The sequence below is a fragment of the Salmo salar genome, chromosome 09, assembly GCF_965601325.2.
Source record: "Salmo salar chromosome 09, fSalSal1, whole genome shotgun sequence".
Lineage (NCBI taxonomy): Eukaryota > Metazoa > Chordata > Actinopteri > Salmoniformes > Salmonidae > Salmo > Salmo salar.
The window spans coordinates 125,990,723-126,017,787 of record NC_138299.1 but is presented as its reverse complement, the minus strand read 5'-3'; the positions used below and the strand labels follow the sequence as shown (position 1 = coordinate 126,017,787).

At 42.7% G+C, this 27,065-nt stretch overlaps 1 protein-coding gene across 2 annotated transcripts in view; it reads right to left on the bottom strand.

Moving 5' to 3' along the window:
* LOC106612642 (limbic system-associated membrane protein) overlaps window positions 1–27,065 on the bottom strand; it is a 510,786-nt gene that overhangs the window by 13,399 nt on the left and 470,322 nt on the right. For both annotated transcript variants that reach the window (XM_014213995.3, XM_014213994.3), the window contains 3 exons: window positions 11,163–11,288; window positions 2,478–2,609; window positions 2,223–2,343 (listed from right to left, as the gene is read on the bottom strand). In XM_014213995.3, the coding sequence (XP_014069470.1) occupies window positions 2,223–2,343; window positions 2,478–2,609; window positions 11,163–11,288 (379 nt within the window). The remainder of the gene's footprint in view (window positions 1–2,222; window positions 2,344–2,477; window positions 2,610–11,162; window positions 11,289–27,065) is intronic.

Genomic DNA, 27,065 nt, shown 5'->3' with positions numbered 1-27,065 from the left:
AGGACAACAACCTCTCCCTCAACATGATCAAGACAAAGGAGATGATTGTGGACTACAGGAAAAGGAGGACCGAGGACGCCCCCATTCTCATCGACGGGGCTGCAGTGGAGCGGGTTGAGCGCTTCAAGTTCCTTGGCATCCACATCACCAACAAACTAACATGGTCCAAGCACACCAAGACAGTCGTGAAGAGGGCACGACAAAACCTATTCCCCCTCGGGAGACTGAAAAGATTTGTCATGGGTCCTCAGGTCCTCAAAAGGTTTTACAGCTGCACCATCGAGAGTATCCTGACGGGTTACCTGGTTGGCCTCCAACAACAAGGCACTACAGAGGGTAGTGCGTACGGCCCAGTACATCTTCCTGCCATCCAGGACCTCTATACCAGGCGGTGTCAGAGGAAGGCCCTAAAAATTGTCAAAGACCCCAGCCACCCTAGTCATAGACTGTTCTCTCTGCTACCGCACGGTAAGCGGTACTGGAGCGCCAAATCTAGGTCCAATAGGTTTCTAAACAGCTTCTACCCCCAAGCCATAAGACACCTGAACAGCTAATCAAATGGCTACCCAGACTATTTGCATTGCCCCCCCCCCACGCTGCTGCTACTCTCTGTTATTATCTATGCATAGCTACTTTAATAACTCTACCTACATGTACATAATTACCTGAATTACCTCGACACCAGTGACCCCCACACATTGACACATTGACTCTGTACCGGTACCCCCTGTATATAGCCCTATAGCCCCGCTATTGTTATTTACTGTTGCTCTTCAATTATTTGTTATTCTTATTTCTTACTTTTTTTGTTGGTATTTTCTTAAAACCGCATTGTTGGTTAAGGGCTTGTAAGTAAGCATTTCACTGTAAGGTCTACACCGGTTGTATCGGCGCATGTGACAAATTAAATGTGACCAGAAAGCACCATTCCCTTCTGCCCAGTTTCCCTGATGTTTCTACAGCAATCAAGCTGTTTTTACCATCCCTGTAACTGTCGCTTCTGTGGAGAGATCATTTTCTAATCTAAAACTCATAAAGAACTACCTAAGAACCATTAGGCTCTCGTCTGATATGAGCTTTTGGACACAGTAAGCTCCACTCATTGCACTGGTGCTGTCGTAGGCTTGACCATGGCATTTGTTTGCTGATACCCCCTAATACTTTCAATCAGTTTGTTATTTTTCAAGACCTGGGGTACCTTTTCAGTCACATTCCTGAAGCCCAAGAAACAAACACTTAGTATCCTAGTACATACGGAAATAAAATAAAAAGTATTTATTACATTTTAAAAAATTGACATCAATGACAGGTGTAAGGGCCCCCAAAGCTCATGGTCCCCGCATTTCAGGGGCTGCAGGGGTGTCCGGTACAGCAGTGCATCTTTTGCATTTGTAAAAAAAAAAATTGGGATGATAATTAAGTTGAGTGTTAAAGATTTCCAAATACGTATCGCAATCAAGGATCAATTGTTTCTAGATAAAGTGTTTCACACTTGACCAAATCACCTCAGCTAATCAAAAGGGTCGTGGAATGATTGGAGTCAGAAAGGCAAAGCGCTGACTGAACCCGTTTTATAAAATAATGGTAGTGAACAATTTAAATATCTGAACAATTATCAATTATATACTGAATACCTAGACTACTTTTGCAATAAAATAGCAGACAATACTTATACTAAATTTGCTCCTCAGTTTGTAATTTTTTTATCACAATCATCGAGCTTACAAAGACTGTTAAGTGTGAACATTACCATAAACACTTTCACTTTTCGGCTTTGCACAGCCGCTGAATATGTTACAGTGAAGCAATCTGAGAGGTTATTACATGAAAAGTGTTAAGATGAAAGGAACATGGTTGCCATTGCTTAGTGATCACATACGGATTTCCACCTACGGTTCTCCTCTATAAGTGTCCTCTCTGTCATAGGTGTGAAATTGGTCCCCTGGACAACTTTTACATTTTCATATGACATGCAGTGCAGGCTGGTGGGAGGAGCTATAGGAGGACGGGCTCATTGTAATGGCTGGAATTAATGGAATGTAGTCAAACGTGGTTTCCATATGTTTGATACCATTCCATTTATTCCATAAAAATGTGCCCGGGCCTCCTATAGATTCTCCCACCAGCCTCCTCTGATAATAGGGTAGGCTCTTCCCCCATTATAACCAAAGGACATGTATTAAAGGGGCAATCTGGGAATCAAACAACCACAAAACGCTTACCTCTTGTCATCTCTGTACCACTCAAACTCTGGTTTGGGCACTGCGGCCACATCACACTGAAGAACCCCCATATGGCCCACCTGAGTTTCAGAGCTCTTGGCATTCTCGATGGCGGGAGGATCTAAGGATTCAATCACAACAGTTAATCTGGTTCTATTGCTTTCATCAATTAATGAAAGACACATCATGGATCTCAATGTAGTAAAAACAACTGGCCAGGAGAAACAGGAGTCACCCCCCCAAAAAGTGACTTACAGTTGACGACAACATTGACGTATTTGACGTCCGGTGTGGCCACGTCATTGCTGGCTTTGCATTCGTAGCGGCCCGCCTGGTTCCTCATGATCCCTGATATATCCAGGTACTCCTCCCCATCTAGAGAATCCGCTGTGGGGAAACACAGAGAGAGAGAAAGAGAGGGTGAATGGAGGACATAGGGAAAACAGGATAGCTTCCAGGAAAAGCGGAACAATGATGTTCAACGGGGCTCTAAATCCGTCATTACTTTCAATAAGCCTGATTAGCAAATGAATGTTGGACCAAATGTTTGAATGCAGCATCACATGGACATACCTGAAACAGCAGTTCCCTTAGTCACGTATGTCTCCTGAGTTTCTCTCATTGAGCCTATCTAGGAGTGATCAGGATGAGGAGAATGACAAGCATGCGGATAAGACTGACTCTGCAGTGCTGTCTTGGGTTGATTAGATACCCGGTACAATTGCTACATACAGTACCAAGGGATAGCATTGACGAAGGTACCATGGGGTAACATTGACGAAGGTACCATGGGGTAACATTGACGAAGGTACCATGGGGTAACATTGACGAAGGTACCATGGGGTAACATTGACGAAGGTACCATGGGGTAACATTGACAAAGGTACCATGGGGTAACATTGACGAAGTTACCATGGGGTAACATTGACGAAGGTACCATGGGGTAACATTGACGAAGTTACCATGGGGTAACATTGACGAAGGTACCATGGGGTAACATTGACTAAAGCTGTTCACAAACAAAACAAGAGTGTACTGTATCAACATTTCCTTTGGCCTTTCTAAATGGATATTGATTGACAGGAACAATAGCCTGCAGTGAATGCATGAAGACTCCTGAGACCTGTTTAACCTTATAACTAACATGTTTTTTTCCAAGCCCTGTAAATGTGTGGAAGACAGAGACAGTTTCTGAGTAAAAAAAACAAAAAAAAAACAGCTAAACCTCCAAATGCCACCGAACCCAACTAAATAAAACAATGAGCACTGCGCAACTGAGCTGACACTCAGGGAGCAAGGTCTTCTACCCGTGAAATTAAGTAACAACCCTGGGATGTCGATATGGAAGACTGTTCCTTTCTTATTAGAGACACTCAAGTTATTCTTATAGATTTGTTTGTGGCTAAATTCAAAATGTAAACATATCGAACAACCTCAATTTCAAGTCTCAAACTGCATAGCGACAGCATTCACAGCCGCATGCCCAATGTATCAAGCTCTTTCTGTGCCATGCCCATAGAATTAGAATATATTTGATAGGATCTCTATGGTTACGCTTATGTTTGGTAGGATTGTCTGGTGTAGTTCAATGCTTATGAAAAGAGCACTCAGATCAAAGGGTCCTCCTAGCATGGCCACTGCAGCCATATCAAACACACTCATCGTGGACAATGGATGCCATGATTGGAAAATTAGGTTTGAAATCAGTTGCCATGGAAATGTATTGTGGCTGCTTGATCGTTTTATCATTAAGGCAGTTGGACTTCACCTGAATAGATATTTCTTGAGGGGCTAGAGAGAGAAGATGATGACTTAGCTACGATCTACAGTACGGTAGCTTACTTACAGTAGCTATCTAGGTAACACTTTATTTGGATAGTCCATCTGTAGTCACTCTACAGACTTTCAGTAACATTTCTACTGCCTACTAACCCTTACCCAAGCTCTAACCCTTACCCTAAACTTTATTCCAACCCTAACCATAACAAGCAGGTTTCCACCTACAGATCTACAGACTATCCAAATAAAGTGTGACCAAAATGATCAATTCTAATAATAAAATCAACTTCTTTATACAAGTGAACTGGAAATATTAAGTCAATAACTCAGCAGGGTCCAGAAACAACTGTGTCATGAATATGACCAGATTTATTGTTTAATTAATGATTCTATTAAATCAACAAATGTCCCCCAGGAGGCTAGAGCAGCCTCATGATCAACACTGTTCTCTCTTTACATACACTTCAAGTACTAACTCTCAGAAAGAAAGTAATTATGAGAAATAGGCTTACCTTCACCAGGAAAGAACCTGTTTCTATAGCTATTCAATCTCTGTGTGGATTCAGCAGGTATAAATCACTGCTTTCCATGGGCCCCATGGGGAATGGAAAAGTGATTGATTTGGAGCGTGCACATTAAAAATCACATGATGGCAAAGCCATACAACTCTATGCTAATCGAGTGAGTGAGTGAGAAACCCAATGAGGTGGGAGAGAATGGAGTGCACATTTCTTACTTCACATAACTTCTTATTTCACATAGATTGTCAGAGCAATAAATCAGTTTGAGTTGTGTGAAAAAAGAGATGAATGAGAGAGAGAGAGAGTAAAGAAAGAGAGGAATTCCAAATCACAGACATAAATAGTTTGTGTGGGTGTGTGTGTGTTTTTGTATGTGAACTGTAGAAAATGGAAGATCGATGTGTCTGTGTGTGTGTGTGTGTGTGTGTGTGTGTGTGTGTGTGTGTGTGTGTGTGTGTGTGTGTGTGTGTGTGTGTGTGTGTGTGTGTGTGCAAGAGTGTTAGAGAGTGTGTCTATGCCTGTATCCTGGTCTGACTGGGTGTAAGACATGAATAGGTGTTCTCTACCATTCTCCCCCTAAAGTCCTGGGCTCATTCAGTTGAAAACAAAGCCGATGATCTTCACTTGACGCAGACAGAGACCCCTAGGAGAACTGTCCAAAACCATCCTGTTGAGTGGCTAGCTCTGCCTAGCATTGCCAAACACCCCCCTTCACATCAGCTTATTGTGACTACAGGTGAAAGTTTAAGGTCCAAGTCATGGCATTCGGCAGCAGCACACTCCTCCAGCTTGCTTTGAGCCCGGATGTACTTTAGATAGATAGATGTAGGGCCTATGTTGCTAAGCTGCAAACGCATGATAAGCTATGACAATTAAATAAACTCTTTATTCTTCAACCATTTATAATGAACAGTGTTTATTATGAAAACGGAACTTAAAAACTTCACTATGAAAATGGCACTGAAAATTCTACTTTGATGAAAAGCTCAATTTTGCCGGTGCCATGTTATAATTTATTGTGTTGACTGTGCGCCAGCAACACTGAAAGACAATGAATATAATTATTTTCCAACATATTCTAGTTCTGAATAAAAGGTGCACAACCCTAGGGCCATCTAGTACCAGGATTTGGGAGCAACATAACAGTGCAGTGGTCTGTGAGCCTCACACTCATAAATGTGTGGTGAAAAGTTATTTGCATTGAACTGTGTTACTTTGGGCTTGTTTCAACAATTGTATTTCCTTAAATTCTTGGGAAAGCAACTACATTATGGTGAAGGCTAACCACAACAGTGACGGAGAGGGCTTCCAACTACAGGGGGCTGCTGAGGGGAGACAGCTACTAATAATGTCTGGAATGGTGTGAATGGAATAGTATCAAGCACATCCTTGTGTTGGATACCATCCCATTTATTCCAGCCATTACTATGAGCTTTCCTCCCCAATTAAGTTGCCACCAACCTCCTGTGCTCCCAACCCACTACCACCTCCCCACTACTCTCTCTCTCACACACACACACACACACACACACACACACACACACACACACACACACACACACACACACACACACACACACACACACACACACACACACACACACACACACACACACACACACACACACACACACACACACTGTGCCAGGAGGGAGCTGAGAGCCAGCAGCAGCATATAACTCATCTCAGAATGAATCAGATGGGACTGCGTAGGTCAACTCTAATCCTGGTCACATTAGCATGGAATCACCAAAATTCCACTCACGTTTGAGCCTCGTACTGCAGCACAGAATGCCTACCTAGCCAAAAGAGCCCTTATATTTCTGATGACATTTTTCCTTGAATGGGGTAGTTCAAGTGTACGCGTCTGTTGGCAAGCCAGTATTTTGGAAAGACCTTTCGTAAGGGAACTAGAAGGCAGATTTGAGACACTATAGAGAGCAAAGCACAAACCATCAGTGAGGAGAGACTCAGCATCACGTAGCGACACAACTGCAGTTGGGAACTAAATGCTGATTTGCATGTCCATGCATTATTCATGAGCATCATTTACCACTGTGCGAAATGTTACATTTATTTTGTGAATACTAATTTATGTTAAGCAGTTGATTTTGGGAGAACTTCGGGAGAACGGCACAAATGGCTCTGCAACATTTATTTTATTTTGTCTACACAACTTTCTAAGTGCTTCCAAATGGAAAAGGCTCGGCTTTATCTTTCTCAAACACATGGAGACAATCTTTTTGTCGGGCCATTGTCTGATTTAGATGATGAGGGGTCAATATATAATTAGCCCAGCCTGTTCTTTAAGACTCTTAGTGGGAAGATAATGAGCAAATGACTGAGCTAAATCACCACCCACCTTTCTCATTCTTTTGGTCATATCAGCAGCTAGAGGGCCAACCACAATGAAAACAACCACATGCTTACATATACGGAGGTCTTCAGGGAAACATTTTCACCTCAGCGAAAGACCACTCTTTGATAAACTTCAAAACCATTTTACAAATACCATTCCCATTTGTGCAGGCTTGCCGTATCATGCTGATCAGCGCATCAGATAAACAAATCAATTTTATTGAATAATAGACCGCACGTTATTCCAGCATGGCTTCTCATTTCCTGATTCTTTATGGATTGGTCAAATAGCATTGCCTTGGGACAAGGACACTCAGGTTATACTCCGGTTACATCACCCTTAGAACATCCCATGATGCACCACGTTGTGGTCACAAAGGCCTGGAGGGGAGCTGTGAGTGATGATGGGTGAGAGTCACACAACAACAAGTGTGGCTCTTCTTACTCAGTGTGGCTGGGTGGTGCGCATGGTGTGTGTGTGGTGTGTGTGTGGAGGGGTTAAACCTCCAGTGACCGTGGACAGGTCTGGGATCAGCTGCAGTGCCAGATGCGGAGCTCTCTCTCTGTGATCCCTGGGGGGAGCACTTAATCCCCTTCTACGAGCAGCCCTCTACATGTTTCACACCCGCTGCCAGGGCTGAACCTGAGCCACCCTGACAAGGGCCTGTCACATCTCACAGGTCACAGCCTTCTCAGGGACAGCCTGAAGAATGTCAGCAAGGCACTGCCTGTTTCCTGCACGGAGGAGCAGTGGGGAGCAGTGAGCCCTCCATGAACATGCAAGTCAGGGAACTTGGGATTGTGAGCCTAGTTCTGGGAAGTGCTCTACTTCAATCTCAGGGCTGACAGAGGTGGGGACTCTGGAGTGTGTAGCATGCTGAGCTGTGGTGGACAGGGATGAGTGGTGTATTATTGAGACCTAGTCCAAGTCACTCATAGTATAGAGAATGGCAGGGACAGACTGGGACCAGAAATATGCCCGGGCATCTCTAACACCGGCCCTTTTTTCCCCATTGAGTCCCCCACACCGGCCCTTTTTTCCCCATTGAGTTCCCCACACCGGCCCTTTTTTCCCCATTGAGTCCCCCACACCGGCCCTTTTTTCCCCATTGAGTCCCCCACACCGGCCCTTTTTTCCCCATTGAGTCCCCCACACCGGCCCTTTTTTCCCCATTGAGTCCCCCACACCGGCCCTTTTTTCCCCATTGAGTCCCCCACACCGGCCCTTTTTTCCCCATTGAGTCCCCCACACCGGCCCTTTTTTCCCTATTGAGTCCCCCACACCGGCCCTTTTTTCCCTATTGAGTCCCCCACACCGGCCCTTTTTTCCCCATTGAGTCCCCCACACCGGCCCTTTTTTCCCTATTGAGTCCCCCATCATTTAAAAAAAATGTATGGTATTTGCCAGAATTGTCCTATGGCCAGTCCATCCTGGAGCATGGCTGGTTTCAGAGTAGTATGGGGGGGGGGGGGGGGGGGGGGGCGGACACTGTTAAATATTTAATGGCTAGGATGTTGTTTAAGAAGAAATCTTAATCTAATCTGATTTTAACACCCCTGTCTGAGCATATGGTTAAGTGGTTTGACCAGATGTTTACTAGTGTGTAACATTTTCACATTTTAGTCATTTAGCAGACACTCTTATCAAGAGCGACTTACAATTAGTGCATTCATCTTAAGATAGTGAGATGAGACAACAACACATCCCAATCGTATCAAGTACATTTTCCCTCAGCAAAGTACACCACAAGATGCAAGCCAATTTGGCACAATTGCATGTGCAAGAATACGTCTGGATGTTGGGAGGGGCAAGCCATCATCCCTGCTTGTCCAGGTGTGTGAGTTCTCATCAGTAGAGCGGAGGATGATCCAGGCTATACCCCTGCAGCATTAAATTAGTGCCAAAAGGCATTATGTCAGGGGTGGGAACTTCAAATGCATATTTTAACATTAATTAACCGTGCTCGGCTCTTGAATTATCCAATGATGTGAGTGATCACACATTTAATGAGATCTCTTATTCTTATTTGCATACTTAAACATAGACCCCCCCCCCCGGTCTATTTTTCCCTCAAAAAGCCATTTACCACCGATGTCTGTGAGTGGCTTCCCATAGCCCAAAGCGTGTAATATGAGGAGCACCAAAGGGCATGTATATTTCATACTTGTCTGACTTCTATTTTGGTGGTCCGGGAAGCTTGCACTGAAAGATTCCTTGCTTGACCAAGAATTCAACTTTTGTCGCAGCATTCTCAGTGTGGTGCCCTCCGCTCCCGCCTGTGACCTTTACAGTTACACCTTAGAAATAAACACTGGTGGGGAGGAGACACACTGAGGCAGAGCACAGGCCCAGAACAAACAGACGCTGTGTGCCTTGCTCTATTGATCTCATCCCCACAAACAGACAGACAGTCCAGCAATGTTCTGCTTACCAGTCAATATCAGGGACAACAACATCCCACGTCCTCAATGAATACAACTATTGGCATAAAATGCAATAGCTGACACTGCCTTCCTTCTAATCCTAATGTGTGTAAAACGTGGAAATCTCTCAAATATCTGAATAGACAGTACATAATATTGCTAGGCCTGCATTTTCCCTGTATCTGCATCTTTTCACAAGGGAAAAATAGGTGAAGGGCTAGAATTTGGGAGGGAGACAACAGACTAATGTCATGGTTTCTGTCAGGAACTCTGGAAAGCGAATAGTGGCGATCCCAGACCGTGCAGGGAAAGCTGAAATAGAAAATGGCAGTTCTTTCATCCATCATTTTAAGTCATGTTACGAAACGTTGTGCTCTCTGTTATACTCTGCTAGAATAACGAAGAGGCACTCCTCTGACAAGTCAGAAAGAATAATATCAATCGTGACTCTGATGGAAAAGGGGGGGGGTCTCCTGCGTTTTTTTCATTTCTCCATCTACCCTTCCATTGCATCTGCTTAGAAGCAAACATTCCAATTATAAACCAATTATCTGCTTGGTAACAAACGATCAGGCAACAATACGACAGCTAAAAATGAGTGAGGAACCTCTGAATATCCCACCTCAGCCGACCTTGTTGAACAAAGTAGAACACTAATCGATGTAGACACCTCCAGGCAGCATTCTGTTACCTATCAAATGCACACCTTTATGGTGGAATACTAATGCGGTCGCATGAAAATGCACTGCTCTTTGTTGTGCATTATTCAAATTGTTAGACGTTAACGTTCATTGAGCATTTAAAGGGGCAATCCGGGATTCAAAAAAAAAAAAAACCAGTTTCACCCCGCCACTTGTTGTGGTAAACAGCTGAGGGATTGGGCTGGAAAAATGTAACCACTGTCAAAATCATAGAGCTATTGATGCAAGGACAGACCATCGATGAGATCAAAATGATAGTTTTAACCATGTTTTGAAGCTATACAGTGTTTGCTTACAAATACATTGTTTACAAACAATGTAGTAAAAAAAGCATATATTTTGTGTTCTAAAAGGTTCCAACAGTTATACTAAGGCATTTATAAGTTATATTGTTAAAGAATCACTGGCAATACTTCATTACACTTAAAGTCCAAAAATGGAAGCACTAATCCCGTGTTGCCCTTTTAAGAGGGACTCCCACAAAGGTTTGAGTGGCAGTTTGACAGCAAAACATTAACATTTCAAAATGGAGTATTGGAAAATATAATTATTGTGATAATTGGTTGTAATGGTTCGATTTAGAGCAATCACAACAACATATTGGTTTAATTATCGCAATCGTTAGAGGGCTTTCACTTGAAATCCATTGCATTGGTAGATCATCCAGTTCTGTGCCTGAATGAAGGGGGGAGAGTGAGAAGCTGCAAGTGTGCCTCAGTCATTTACAGGTGTTCCTCGAGCATGCACAACTCAATGAGATGATTAGCACCTTCGGAGACCAAGGCAAACCAACCGTGTTGACCACATCCACAGGGAGACGACAACATTAAGCAACGGGACATCATTCATCGCCCTCTCTTCTGGTCTACCATCTTTCTCTCTCGCTTTCTCTCTCTCTCTCTCAGCAATAATAAGCATCCTCTATAACTGAAATAAACCTAACCTAAAGAATTGACTGGAGGGTTACAAATAAAATCATCCTAAAACATGGAGCAACGAGGACGAATACCACATGTTTGATTTTAAACACAAGAACCCTCTCCCAACCTCATCCCTCCCCTGCATGTCTGAGACCACAGATATAGCAATAAGCAACGATGATGAAATGCTGCCCTTTGATAAGTATGAAATGTTGCTGGGTGCTTATTGGCTCTTACCTGATGGATTGAGCAGTCGCCAGGTGATTGATGGATCTGGCCTCCCATTGGCTAGACAACTCAATGTCACGTTGCTGCCTTCGTTCGCTGTGATGTCTTCTGAAACTTTGTAAATGTTTGCCGGAACTGTAAGAGAAAGTGGCAGATATGAATGATTCTAATGTAAGTAGAAGCATTTTCTATGGTAGGGTTTGAGTCTTCCTAAGAACTGTGTAATGGATTTTTTGGCAAGAATTGCAACCACAATGTAGTATTACAGTGAATGAAGTGCATGGTTTATGAAATATGCAAATACTACTTTATTATGTGAGGCAAAATGGCAAATGTCAACATGAGCAATTATCAACAACAGGAAAGGTCTTGCCGCAAGACATTACGCAAACGGCTGCGGCATGAACATAAGTCTTTACAATACGTTTGTCGCTGTGGCATAGGCTACATGTCAATTTTTCAGTATAGATGAATGCAAAAGTTTGAATGCAAAAGTATTGCCATGTTAGTTCAACAAGTGAAAAGGAAAGTTGAGAAGCAACTTCAAAGGGAAAACAGTTTCTGTAGCTCAACCCAATCCATTATCCACCAAAAGATGAAATGAACTGAAACAGGATGCATGACTTTGATTGATGTTAAAAGAAAGCCGAACGTTTTTCATCTGAATGTAATGTTTAATCGGCCTTCTACCTCTCAATTCTGATTTACTCTGTACCTAAACAAATAAAACAGAATAACGTTTAACTCAGATAAAACTGTTCTAACAAATTAAGAAAGCGAGGTGCACTCCATTTTCTAATTGGTCAGCAAAAACAGTGGGCATACATACATCATTGGGAATTTCAAAACTGTGGGTGGATGGAGGCGAGGTGTTGTATACGCATATCTTTGCTAGAAACGAATTATCAATGACTTGTAAATGAGGAATGGGGCAAAATACATAGAGAGTAATACAGAAACAGAAATCCATATTATTGTAAAAGTTGAACGAGTAGCTCAATGCTTTAAAATGCACATATACTGCATATGTCCATATACCATTCTCAGGTATAATAAATATGTTCTATAGCATTCTCACATGTCACCTAAAATAAGCCGTGTTGCTGTCAAGGTGACTCAAACTTGTAGTTGCCATGCTGTTTCATATGTGACAACAGGGAAAACATGTTCTATATGTTGTCAGATATGACAGAGGATTAATCAATACGTCAGTGCTCCTCTAGATTTGTCCTCCCCCCAAAAGGTCTGTTTTTAGACTGATAGTGACCATGTAACGTCCCTTAGCTGATGCTTTATACACTCATCGAGATTCCCTCTCCTTGGCCAGCACAGCCTGTCACTTTAATGACATCTGACAACATAGATATTTTATTGTCAAACAACATTAAATGAAGCCGTACAGAGTTATTGCGTGAGTCAAATGGCCACAGAAAGTGAAGATGTGTTTTCGATACGGGAAAGATTGAAGTGACATGGAATTCAATAGCTTTTTCGCAAAGGAGCGGGCTGGAAATATCAATGCTCTGATTGGCTGAATGAGGACCTGAGCATTAATCCACACCAGGCCAGTCGCAAAGATAAAAATTTGTTTGAGAGGAAACAGCTCCCAGACAGATAACCCTGTCGCGTTCTAAACAGAAATAGTCTAGGCGGTTCATGAGTCAAATGAATCAAGAGTCTTAACCATTTCAACATAGTGGCTATAGCTCCCAGCAAGGATTGTAATCTTAGTCATGGGTCAACCTTCAAGGAACAGTATTTGAAAGGGCAGTTCTTTGAAAAACTCTTTCCCTGGCTGCCCAGGATTCTACAGCGATGTACAAGGGATTGTGTAAAGTTGATCTTGCACACGTAGCATAGAGAAATACTTTGCCGTTCCGTGGTTAGATGGTGGGAACAACTGTAGCTTTATCTTCTACCGAAATATTTATTTTGCTTTTCAAGTAACACGTCAATGATTTCATCTACGGGCTGAGAGAAGAAAGTACGCATTTCTTTCCTTAATTATTTTATTTGAGCATTTTCACACTTCAAATTATTTTCAATATTTTTTCTCTCCAAACTCGTCAACATAATCCTATCTCGACTAAGTTTATCATACCACAGACTTAGTGATCCTAAAAAAAGTGAAAAACGGATAGAAAATGTATTGCGCAAATACATTGACCTTCGTTTCAACTTTGATAATAAAACTTCAAAGCTTTAGAAGCATGAGAAACTACAACATAATTAGAAGAAGCTTGTTGTATCCATGTGATAATATAACCTGACATTTAGCTTCAGGCTTTTCCTGGATTCCTGACGAGCCAAAACAACCAGGGAGGTAGCGATGGTCAAAGAACCCAGAATGGTTTACCTCAGAGAGACATAAAGAAACCCAGCTGCACCTCCAGTGTCATAGATGTCCTGATCAATGTGTTTACTGTCAAGCCACAGCCTTTTAATCTAGCCATGACTCATCTTTAGCTGAATATGGTTGCAGAGAGAGGGATAGACACACAGAAAATGGAACAGAATTCGCTTGGTAGCCAATTAAGATTCTCACTATCGCACTCTGCCTGGCACATGCACGCACGTACAACTATTTCAAGGTACCATGCCTGAAATTAGCCAGTTGAAAGAGAGAGGACGAAAACAACAGGTGTTCCCAGCCAAAATGTCTCATACCTGTATTGTGAAATGTCTCAAAATACACTGAAGAAAAATATAAATGCAACATGTAAAGTGTTGGTCCCATGTTTCATGAGCTGAAATAAAAGATCCCAGAAATGTTCCATACACACAAAAAGCTTATTTGTGAACAAATGAATTTACATCCCTGTTAATGAGGATTTTTTCTTTGCTAAAATAATCCATCCACCTGACAGATGTGGCATATCAAGAAGCTGATTAAACAACATGCCCATTACATGCCCATTACATAGGTGCACCTTGTGCTGGGGACAATAAAATGCCACCCTAAAATGTGCAGTTTTGTCACACAACACAATACGACATGTCACAAGTTTTGAGGGAGCGTGCAATTGGCATGCTGACTGCAGGAATGTCCACCAGAGCCAGAGAATTGAATGTACATTTCTTGACCAATGTCGTCTTAGAGAATTTGGCAGTACTTCCAATCGGCCTCAAAACCACAGACCACGTGTATGCCGTCGTGGGGGTGAGCCGTTTGCTGATATCACCATTGTGAACAGAGTGCCCCATGGTGGCAGTGGAGTTATGGTATGGGCAGGCATAAGCTATGGACAACAAACATAAATGCATTTTATTGATGGCAATTTGAATGCCCAGAAATACTGTGATGAGATCCTGAGGCACATTGTGAGGCCCGTTTCTTTTTTTAAGGTATCTGTGACCAACAGATGCATATTCGTATTCCCAGTTATGTGAAATCCATAGATTTAGGGCCTAATGAATTTATTGCAATTGACTGATTTCCTCAAATGAACTGTAACTCAGTAAAATCTTTGAAATTGTTGCATTTTGCATTTATATTTTGGTTCAGTATACATGCTATTCATGTAAAATGTTAATAACATTAAAAAAATGCAGGTATATCATGCCAGGAACGTTGGCCTTCCTACAAAATGTTATACATAAAGATATATCTGTTCTTTAGTTTTGGTTATGTTTCCTTTTCTGAAAGTCCTTTTCTTATACGATCAGTCGAAACAGAAGTCTTTGGGTTAGTCTGCTATCAAGTAGAGCACCACACTTTTACGTACTCCATAGTCAAATCAATAAAAAATCGTAGTGCAGTATAAAATTACATCCAGTTAAAACAGAGATGTTTATACTTCATTGTACACCTGTAACACCAGAGCTTATTAAATGACTCTACTACCATACCAACTGACCTCTGTGGATCGCTCCTTCTGTTTCTTCACCCACGGCACCCTGACACTTTCAGATATGACATTTGGACCACTGATGTCACAGGCCTAATTGTTTTCGAGGCAATTACGTTTCCGTAATTTGAATCATTAAAACATAATCACCGGAAAGCGCTCGCAGCATTGACTTCTGCTTTTAGCACTAGCTGCCAATTACTTTCCTTGGTGTGCAACAAGACTGTTGTACTAGGAACTTCTCACAGGAGACAGAACAATCTCCGGAATGTTGTGACACCTCTGAAATGTAATAACATCACCTCAAACAAGCTCATGACTGGCTGATGGGCGCCTTCCCAAACCTTGACCCAAAGAGGCAATCTGTTACCGCCGGAAACAGTGAGAATGACAGCCCGGCAATCTTGTCCATTCAAGGGCTTTAAAGGAGAGGCAACCATCAATTTAGTGGGCGTCTTCAGAATTGGGACCGCTAAGGTCATAGGGAAGGAAAGTGTTTATGCATAAGCCTACACTCTTTTTTGACAAGCCCAAAGGACATAACACACACAAACATGAGTACTCTCTTGAACACCGTCATTGGGAGTCTGCTTGAGTAAGGCAGCATTGAAATGGGAAAAGACGCAATTAATCAAAATGTTAATTAGAAAATCCTCTTAACAGATTCTGTCATTAGAACAATATTGTTACAGGGAAGTAGATCCTTGTGATCTGACTCATTGTTAGTTTGTCTGTTTTTGTAAGCATATACTTATTGTTGCTTACTTTCAATATTCCTAAACCTATGTGACTCATTGATCCTAGTCCCTTTGAATTCTTCATGGTGTCAATGTGAGTTACCACTATGACAAATTTGTATTTCACTTAATACGAACAAACTCTGGATTTTGCCAGTTTCCTCATAATAACAAACACAGAAGCGATGCCAACATGTTTAATCAGAGACCTCGGGGTGGGTTTCCTCTGCAGCGGCGGGCGTCTCTCAGGCTGCCACTGCAGAGCTGAAAGAGATGGCACACTTTTAACAGGATACTGCAGTGCACAGAGCCACCGCGCAGTTGGTGCCTCGACCCCTTTCATTGTGCACTTCTGGCAGGAATTCTGGAGCTGTTGCTCCACCAACATAATCATAGCCAGCAGCACTCCATGATCTAAACTAAAGCTCTCTCTGAACTTTCAAAGGAAAGAGAGGATATCAAATAGACTAATGCTCATTGAAGACCCTTTGGAGCAAGGCTTTCTGTGGACGTGGAGAAACATTTGGAGGTAGTTCCTGCTGGCCAGATTAAGCTCTACTTGAGGGCAAATCCCTGATGAATTCAAATGTAGTTTTTTTTCTTTAGAGATGTTCCATTGGAGGGCAGAGAGGTTTCCACAAGGGCAGAGACTCATAAATCATACAAACAAATAATTGGTGTTTGTGTTGAAAGGAGAAAACAATAGGAAGGGAAAAGGTAGTGGCAGAATCTCTAACAAGCCAACCAAAGCCCCAGCATAGAGAAATGCATTGGCGCCCAAAGAGCAGAACTTCAACTTGTGAAAAATTGTTGCTTTTTAGAAGTTCTTCAAGCTATAATTCTTATCTCAAGTGAACTCAAATAAATTTACTGCCAGTTCAGGGCAATATGTACTTTTACCTTGGCGATCATCCGCATCGTTCAGGATGGTGTGCCAAAAACCCTAGATTCAATTTGTATTCAACACATATCATGATTTAGTGCCTTATAAAACGGAACGAGATGATAAGAAAACAAAGAGAGGAGAAGACAACAGCTGGCTGGAGGAGAGACTCTTGGCAGTGACCTTTCCTTTTTATATGAACTTGGGTTTAACAATCCTTCCTTCTCTCTTGAGCTCTCAGTCGTGCAGCCAATTCCTCATGGGACTTTCTATAGAGCAGAGCTTTAGTTCACCCCTTATCTGTATGGCTTAAAGTTCTTTCTGGAGAAGGACTTCGTAGAATTACAGCTATTTCCCTAGACAAGCAAACAGTTACCTTTAGCATTGACCATTAGGATCAATTATCTTAATAACCTATGGAAAATATGTCAATAACATCAGGAGGGCACCTTACAAACGAAGTACAATCCAAGTTGAACTGAGGCTATAACCCTTTGAAAGATGTACTTGAGAATATTGACTGAATATCGAGTGAATCTATATTTAAATAAGCTAATCGTCATGTAATCTTATTGGTCAATGTGAACATCTGTGAAATTATCGTAAATTGCCACTCTAACAGACAATCCTCCATCCAACCCAGCTCAAGTGGAAACTAGAGAAAAGGTGTGTTCAGAAGATACTCTGTAGATTCCTATCACTGTTGATAAGACAGAAATGAAAAGACCTATCACAAACCATCTTCTAGATTTAATCAGTTCCGCAGATCATTGCTTTTATTTAGACGATAGTCGTTCCACTGCTTGGATGTTTCTGATGCCTGACAGATCTTACAACCCCTGGTTAGGCATTTTAAGTATCAGCTAACCACATCATATGTTATAGCATTTTGTCAATTGATGACACACAGTTGCCTTAGCTGTGGATCGTGCCCGATATGTTGGAGGTGTAACTGCGTTAGAGCTGTCAAATCGATGAGCGGATGCTCATGTTTCATTGTCACGAAGCCACACCCGTCCCACTCGCGTTAGAAGTTCAGACCGAGAAAGTGTAGGATATATAGAAAAAAACAACACTCAAATAAATAAATAAAACATTAAGCTAAATAATGAGGATTTCTATCAGTCCAATTGAGATGTAGATTACATCACACATTCCAGTATTTGAATTTGTAAACACGGCTGTGTGGGATTTCTTACTACGCAACTCTGTGCAGCCAATGCAATGTCCACAATAGGTTGCTATAATGCCTGGAGCCGCTTGTGGATTTGAGAGCTCTAACGCAGTTCCACCTACAACATCGGGTAGCATGTCTTGATTGAAGCAAGGCTCACCTGGCCCTTTGGCTCAATTCATCTACAGCTAAAAGCACTAAGAACGTGGAAGCTGGCACTCAAACCAGCAATCAGAGCAGGTAATCAATATTCCTTGATTGCTCTCCGTTCTGTAAAATAATGTTGGATTAGGTAAAGTACAGGCTGTGATGGGAGGGCAAGACTATTAACTTGTCTCTCCAGAGATGAGCCCTTTGGACCCCTTTACTTTACAGCCACTTGGACTAAACAAGCAATGGGATCAAGGTCCTTTTATTCAATTTAGAGTCTGATTGATAGACTGTCTTGCCACTATAATGGTAATAGCTTAGAAGGCTTGGGATCAATGCAATGAGGGGGGACCTCAGTTTTCACACCCATTCTATTGGTACCACTTTGAAAGCCATCTTTTACACTCCCTTCCTCTGTTGAAGGTTTCGTTCAATTGAATATCACATTTCTTTCAAACGGTTTGTGCTTACAGTATTGAACCCATGTTACTGATGGAAGCATTCCTTTCCTTCACTTTAGGTTTAATTGAATATCCCATGCCTATCAAACTGTTTTGCTTTTTGTGTTTGGTTTGTGCTTACGTGTTGAGCAAGGTAAGGGACCGCTGTTGCGTTACGATGTAAGCATTTTTAAAATTTCATGCGAACAAACATGCACTGCAATATTTACGCAACAGCAAAAACATACCTTTTTTTACCCAGTGGGCAAATAAAATAGCTAAACTAATGTTTTCCAATTCTCAGAATAAGACATGAGAAAGCCAGGGCAGCAATCTGTAAAGAAAGACTGCATAAACACTGCTTAAGCAGGATTGATTGGACCACCAGACTCTAAGTTGCACTTGATTATCAAACAAGAACAATGCAGTTCTTGGTTAGTATGCGGTTCTCTTCTATTTCCATTTCAACTTGATGGAACAAGAATCAAGTTGAACCAGAATCAACCAGACCCAATGGTATTGACTGAGTGACTGATGTTTCTATCCAGACTATTAGCCTGGCTTGAGCTTCATATACTCTGACTGTTAGATATGAACAGCTGTGGTAGTGGGGAGGCCAGGGAAATATCTGAAAACCTCCCAGTGTCAAATCTATCTGAACTAACTAAGTCACATCCAAGCTGCTTTGGTTGACTGCCTTAACTGATGGACTAGCCTACTCCTCTCTGTAAAGCCTTAGGCATACATACTTACCAAGTGGTGCACTTCAGCTCAAAGGAGAAATAACAACCACGGACACTATGTACCAGCACATCGAAAGCCTCTCCATGAAATAATTGTACAACATCTTTTGAGGTATAGTATTGTAATAATAGCTAGTTGCATGTCGTTTACAACAGTACTCACTTCTATGTATAAATCATAAAAGACTGTGATATCATAAATGCAGAGATAATTTCTAACATACTGCACCTAATGGCAGAATAACCAAGTACAATGGTGATGGTCTATATCTACAGAGAAAGAGAGGGAGGAAGAGAAGGAGAGAGAGAGGGGGAGAGAGAGAGGGAGGGGGAGAAAGAGAGAGGGAGAGAGAGAGAGAGAGGGAGGAAGAGAAGGAGAGAGACAGGGGGAGAGAGAGGGAGGGGGAGAGGGAGAGATGGAGAGGGAGGGAGGGAGGGAGGGAGGGAGGGAGGGAGGGAGGGAGGGAGGGAGGGAGGGAGGGAGGGAGGGGAAAGAGAGGGAGGAAGAGAAGGAGAGAGAGAGAGAGGGGGAGAGAGAGAGGGAGGGGGAGAGAGAGGGAGAGACGGAGAGAGAGAGGGAGAGACGGCGAGAGAGAGGGAGAGACGGAGAGAGAGAGAGAGGGAGAGAGAGAGAGGGAGAGACGGAGAGAGAGAGGGAGGGAGGGAGGGGGGAGAGAGAGGGAGGGGGAGAGAGGGAGGGAGAGGGAGGGAGGGGGGAGAGAGAGAGGGAGGGGGGAGGGAGGGAGAGGGAGGGAGGGAGGGGGGAGAGAGAGGGAGGGGGGAGAGAGACGACGGGAGGGAGGGGGGAGGGAGAGAGAGGGAGGAAAGGGGGGAGGGAGCGAGAGGGGGGAGAGAGGGGGAGAGAGGGGGAGAGGGAGGGAGGGAGGGAGGGAGGGAGGGAGGGAGGGAGGGAGGGAGGGAGGGAGGGAGGGAGGGAGGGAGGGAGGGAGGGAGGGAGGGAGAGAGGGAGGGAAGGGAGAGAGAGGGAGGGAGGGAAGGGGGAGAGGGAGGGGGGGAGGAAGCGAGAGAGAGGGAGGGAGGGGAGAGAGAGGGAGGGAGGGGAGAGAGAGGGAGGGAGGGAGGGAAATGTTATCAGTAACATTTCTCAGAAGACCAAAAGGAACAACATATTATCTTGAGTGTTTACAATATTGGCAGAACAACAACTCCTGGAAAACCTTTAACATGCTCTCTAATATTGAGTTGCACCCCCTTTTGCCCTCAGGAAAACGTCAATTTGTCGGGGCATGGTCTCTACAAGGTGTTAAAAGCGTTCCACAGGGATGCTGGCCCATGTTGACTCCAATGCTTCCCACAGTTGGGTGAAGTTGGCTGGATGTCCTTTGGGTGATGGACCATTCTTGATACACACGGGACACTGCTGAGCATGAAAAATCGAGTAGCATTGCTGTTCTTGACACAAACCAGTGCCACTTGCACCTACTACCATACCCTGTTCAAAGTCACTTCACCCTCTAAATTGGCACACATACACAATCCATGTCTCAAGGCTTACAAATCCTTCTTTAACCTGTCTCCTCCCCTTCATCTACACTGATTGAAGTGGATTTAACAGGTGACATCAATAAGGGATCACAGCTTTCACCTGGATTCACCTGACCAGTCTGTCATGGGAAGAGCATGTTCCTAATGTTTTGTACACTCAGTGTATATTCCAGAAGGAGTTTGTAGATTTGCACTCGTCATATTGTGTCAGTGTGTCAGACTCAGTGTTTAGAGCAACCAAAGAACTGTACTGCTGTCTACAGGTTATAATAGGGAATGTACAGTGAACACACATCTTGAGGACTTTAATGTGGAAATGTTATATCAGCTTTATGGCCAAACAAAATTGCCCTCTAGACAGCTGGAGAACGGAGAACTATTTGAGTGTGTGCATTCAACTAACACATTTATAAAAAATATACGGCGATGTGCCTAACATGCCAATGAAACACAAACTAATAACAGCTGCCATGTGCCATTGCTGAGTCTAAGCTCTAGTCTACTATATTTGGATATGCTTTGGATGCTAGTCACAAGACTGTTTTCTGGTAATATTCTACAGATGTAGGATCTTAATTTGAGTCAGTTTGCTACAGCAGGAAAATAGCCCTGCAGCAACAGGAAATGTGAATAATTATGTGGATTATAATGAATGGATTTTCTTAGGGGTTGATACATTTTTCGTTAGGGCAAAGTGGAAATGACAAACGTTAAAACTCAAATAGAGTACAACTTTGCATTTCCTGATGTGCAGGAACATTCTCAGTAACAAAAGAGGGATCAAATTAAGATCCTACATCTATAGGTAATACTGTATTTCTGACCTTCAGCATTAATGCAATAAACATGTTAAAACTAAAAGCTTTCATAACTGATCATTAGTATTCATCACTTAACCCCATTTTGTGCATGTGATTATGACTGCAAAAGTGAATGTTAAGTTCAAAACAATGTGATCCTTTCAACATTTTGTGCTGTCAACAAAACGGGTATTTTGGAGTGACAATTATGCTTGGCACGTAGGAGGCAATGAATGTTAAAGGTCCAATGCAGCCATTTTTATATCAATATCAAATCCACATTTTTACCACATTTTTCTCCCCAATTTCATGATTCTGATCTTTTCTCATCGCTGCAACTCCCCAAAAGGCTCGGGAGAGGCGAAGGTCGAGTCATGCATCCTCCGAAACATGACCCGCCAAGCCACGCTTCTGAACCCGGAAGCAAGCTGCACAAATGTGTCAGAGGAAACACCGTTCAACTGATGACTGAAGTCAGCCTGTAGGTGCCCGGCCCGCCACAAGGAGTCGCTAGAGCTCGATGAGACAAGTAAAGCCCCCCTGGCAAAACCCCAGGCTGTAGTGATGCTGCAACACTGCGATGCAGTGCCTTAGACCGCTGCGCCACTCGGGAGACCTACTGTGATTGTTTTCAATAGAAAATGGTCAAAATGAAACAAAAATAGCTTCTTAGCAATGAGCAATTTCTTAAGCAAGAATTTAGCTAGGACTGTCTTGGAGTGGTCTGAGTGGGGAGGGGAATAATCCTTATTTTGTTAATTTCAAATAAAGTTAATCGTCTGTAGTGATAATAATAATAGTAATATGTTACATTTGTAAAGCGCTTTTCATTAAACAAAAATGATCTCAAAGTGCATGTGATGGGCTGAAGGGAGATGTATATCTGAATGAGCAGAATCAATGGTCAGGATCAGTCAACTAATCCAATAATAGCACAGATCCCTTCAACAAAATGCTACTATTGGGTTGTAGGAGGGAATAATTGACAGGACAAGCTATTCACAGTTCTGGGGCCTAAGTCTTTTCAGTCCTGAGATTGGACCATTGGCCAGCTCTTTCACAGTTGGCAATAAGAGTGGGAGCAAGGCCCTAACAGTGTGAACGACCTGTGTTGAGCGGCAGAGTGCCCAAAACGAGCGTACTGCTGACCTGAGGAATATTGTAGGGATAAGACAGACTGACATAGGTGACAGGATTCTATTAAAGCATAGCTGGGGAGAGGATATTTTCAGACCAGTTGCCAGGTGAGACAGAGAGCATGTGGCCAGATCAGCATTCCATTTTCAATACATAACATGTAAAGATGTTGACCATCTATATTACAGAGTCTTGAAAAGTGGAAAAAGGAGAGGCTCTCTAGGAATGATGGGACAGACCTCTACTTATCCTCTGAAACATGGCAGCCCTACACCTGAAGCCCTATTCATGAGTCTGAAGTCACGTGTGTCCGTGGGATGGCCACCATTTAAATGCATAAGGCGCCTCTTCTGCAGAGCATAAAAAAGATTAAAGGAGATGCCTTTTTTTCCCATGGTTTCAGCCAAGTTAGCCAAGAAGAAAACGGAATACTAAATAGTTTCCTTCATAAAACATCAAGGAGTCCGTTTCGTTATGGGGGTCAAAGGTGACAGACAATATGTGCAGTTGTGGCATTCTCTTCCTCACATACAATCGCTAAAATAATGGGCATGGAGAAGACAGACATTCTTTTCCAGGGGGGTGGGTTGGCGGCTGGGAACAGCCACCGATCCACTTGGCAGCTGTACCGTTAAAGCCACCCCCAGAAAGACTAGTAACACAATATGTCTGACAATGGCCCCGGCAATAAGGAGCTTTTTCAGCAAGGAAAGGTGGGTGGGGGAGATGGCTTCCTGAAGAACCACTGAAAGGTTTCGATTGTCCCATGATAATTGGTGAAGGTCAGTTCCTCCTCCTTATGTAGACTTTAAAGTAGAACCTCTTACACCCGCCCCCCCACCCCCCCCCCCCCCCCCCCCCCCCCTCCCTCCCTCTCCGCTGCTCTTTAGAGTGACACACTGCCTTCACAATCTCCTTAGTAAGCGTCTCGGTTCACGCCATTAAATACCACACCATTGTGAGACGGGGCTAAATGTGGACAAAGCCATTGTGGATCACTTCTGTATTGATCGGCGATAAAGGAATAACAATGCAGATCCTTTATGATGGTGATTGAGATGAAACTACACTTATCTCTCATCATTGTGAACATGGAATTGGTGTTAGCGCGAGAACAGTTTTTATGACCAAATCAATTCCTTTCATGAACTGCCACTTTGATTGACTCAAAATGTGGTGTGTGGACTTTGTCTTAATCCTTAGCCAAATAACGACAATCTGATGCATTGAAAGACAGCTGAGGTTGCTAATGGATATTCATATGGTGATAGTAAAGAAAACACAAATGAGTTCAAATCTTGGATCTGAGCTATTTGGTAAACAAGTAGGGCAGGGATCATCAACTAGATTCAGCTGCGGGACAATTTATTCTTGAGCGGATGGTCGGGGTGCCGGAACATATAAAGCAAATGTTTTTTACATAGCAAATTGACCGCAAGAAGCCTAAACAGATATAATATTTAACTAAAACATAATCATTTCAAACCCTGATTACATTTGGGGACATTTCCCTGCGTAGGGTGCAGTCTTTCGGATGGGACATTAAAATGGGTGTCCTGACTCTCTGTGGTCATTGAAAATCCCATGGTACTTATTGTAAGAGTAGGGGTGTTCACCCCAGTCATGGATAAATTCCCAACCTGGCCACATTTCATCATGGCCACTTAATCATCCCCCTCATTCCTAATTGGCATATGTAGTGCATTCAGAAAGTATTCAGACCCCTTCCTTTTCCACATTTTGTTATGTTACAGCCTTATTCTAAAATGGATGAAATATTTTTTCCCCTCATCAATCTGCACAATACCCCATAATGACAAAGCAAAAATAGTTTTTTATAAATGTATGCAAATGTCAAAAAAATTAAAACAGAAATACCTTATCTACAAGTTTTCAGACCCTTTGCTATGAAACTCGAAAATGAGCTCAGGTGCATCCTGTTTCCATTGATCATCCTTGAGATGTTTCTACAACTTGATTGGAGTCCACCTGTGGTAAATTTAATTGATTGGACATGATTTGGAAAGGCACACACCTTTCTATATACGGTCCCACAGTTGACAGTGCATGTCAGAGAAAAAAAACAAGCCATGAGGTCAAAAGGAATTGTCCGTAGAGCTCCGAGACAGGATTGTGTCGAGGCACAGACCTGGGGAAGGGTACCAAAAATGTCTGCAGCATTGAAGGTCCCCAAGAACACAGTGGCCTCCATAATTTTAAATGGAAGAAGTTTGGAACCACCAAGACTCTTCCTAGAGCTGGCTGCCCGGCAAAACTGAGCAATAAGGGGGAGAAGGGCCTTGGTCAGGGAGGTGACCAAGAACCCAATGGTCACTCTGACAGAACTGCAGAGTTCCTCTGTGGAGACGGGAGAACCTTCCAGAATGACAACCATCTATGTAGCACTCCACCAATCAGAACTTTCTGGTAGAGTGGCCAGACCGAAACCAATCCGCAGTAAAAGGCACATGACAGCCCACTTGGAGTTTGCCAAAAGGCACCTAAAGGACTCTCATACCATGACAAACCAGATTCTCTGGTCTGATGAAACCAAGATTGAACTCCTTGGCCTGAATGCCAAGTGTCACTTCTGAAGGAAACTTGGCACCATCGCTACGGTGAAGCATGGTGGTGGCAGCATCATGCTGTGGGGAGGTTTTTCAGCGGCAGGGACTGGGAGACTAGTTAGGATCAAGGGAAAGATGAACGGAGCAAAGTACAGAGATATCCTTGATGAAAACCTGCTCCAAAGCGCTCAGGACCTCAGACTGGGGTGAAGGTTCACCTTCCAACAGGACAACGACCCTAAGCACACAGCCAAGACAACGCAGGAGTGGCCTCGGGACAAGTCTCAATGTCCTGGAGTGGCCCAGTCAGAGCCTTGAACCCGATCGAACATCTCTGGAGAAATCTGAAAATAGCTGTGCAGCGACGCTCACCATCCAACCTGACAGAACTTGAGAGGATCTGCAGAGAAGAATGGGATAAACTCCCCCAAATACAGGTGTGCCAAGCTTGTAGCATCATACGTAGCATCATAAGAAGACTTGAGGCTGTAATCGCTGCCAAAGGTGCTTCAACAAGGTACTAAGTAAAGGGTCTGAATACTTATGTAAATGTGATATTTCATTTTTTCATTTTTTATAAAATTGCAAAAAAAATCTAAAACAGTTTTTGCTTTGTCATTATGGGGTATCATGTGTAGATTGATGAGGAAAAAATACAATTTAATCAATTTTAGAATAAGGCTGTAACATAACAAAATGTGGAAAAAGTCAAGGGGTCTGAATACTTTCTGAATGCACTGCATCACTCCTCACCTCCTCGCCATGCATCACTGAGGTGGTTGCTACACATTGATGGTGGATGAGGTGAGTTTCCCCCTACCATGTAAAATGCTTTTAAATACCTAATCTGGTAGAAAAGCGCTATATAAATTCAGTCAATTATTCATTATTATTATTTGTATACGATCAGATATGTCTCTCTATTATGCGTGGTAATAATTGGGAACAGTTTTCCAAAATTAAAATCACTTGGAGCGAATTTCCTGGTGTTAAAACAGTCTTTTTGGTCCAACAATGAATGTGTAAAAATATATATAAAAAAAAATAAGTAAAGTGTTAAACAAATCAAAATATATTTTATATTTGAGATTCTTCAAAGTAGCCACCCTTTGCCTTGATGACAGCGTTGCACAATCTTGGCATTCTCTCAACCAGCTTCATAAGGACACAGTGGACACTGAAGGTCCCCTGTCCAGGTTGGGGACGATAGACAAGGCCTTGACAATGGAGTGTTTACTATTCAATCACTTATTCAGTTGTATTTTATCAGTACTGTTCCTATAAGTAGGGCAAGGAGTTTTTCCATGTAGTCTGGGAAACCTCTATGATCTAGCTATATGTTATACACAGTAATCCATGGTCATTTAGTTCATATTGCAGCCTTCTGACTAAAGTGAAGTTCACAATTATATTATTTGAATGAACTGGCAATGTATTTGAATTGTTGAAAGTTAATTTGTGGAATTTCTTTCCTTCTCAATGCGTTTGAGCCAATCAGTTTTCAGTGTTGTGACAAGGTAGGGGGGGGTATACAGAAGATAGCCATATTTTGTAAAAGACCAAGTTCATATTATGGCAAAAAAAAGCCATCCCATCTGGTTTGCGCTTAGTGGGACTATCAATTGTTTTTCAACAAGACAATGACCCAACACACCTCCAGGCTGTGTAAGGACTATTTTACCAAGGAGAGTGATGGAGTTCTGCATCAGATGACCTGGCCTCCACAATCACCTGACCTCAACCCAATTGAGATGGTTTAGGATGAGTTGGACCGCAGAGTGAAGGAAAAGCAGCCAACAAGTGCTCAGGTGAAGCTGGTTAAGAGAATGCCATGAGTATGCAAAGCTGTCATCAAGGCAAAGAGTGGCTACTTTGAAGAATCTCAAATATAACATCGTTTGATTTGTTTAACACTTTTTGTTTACTA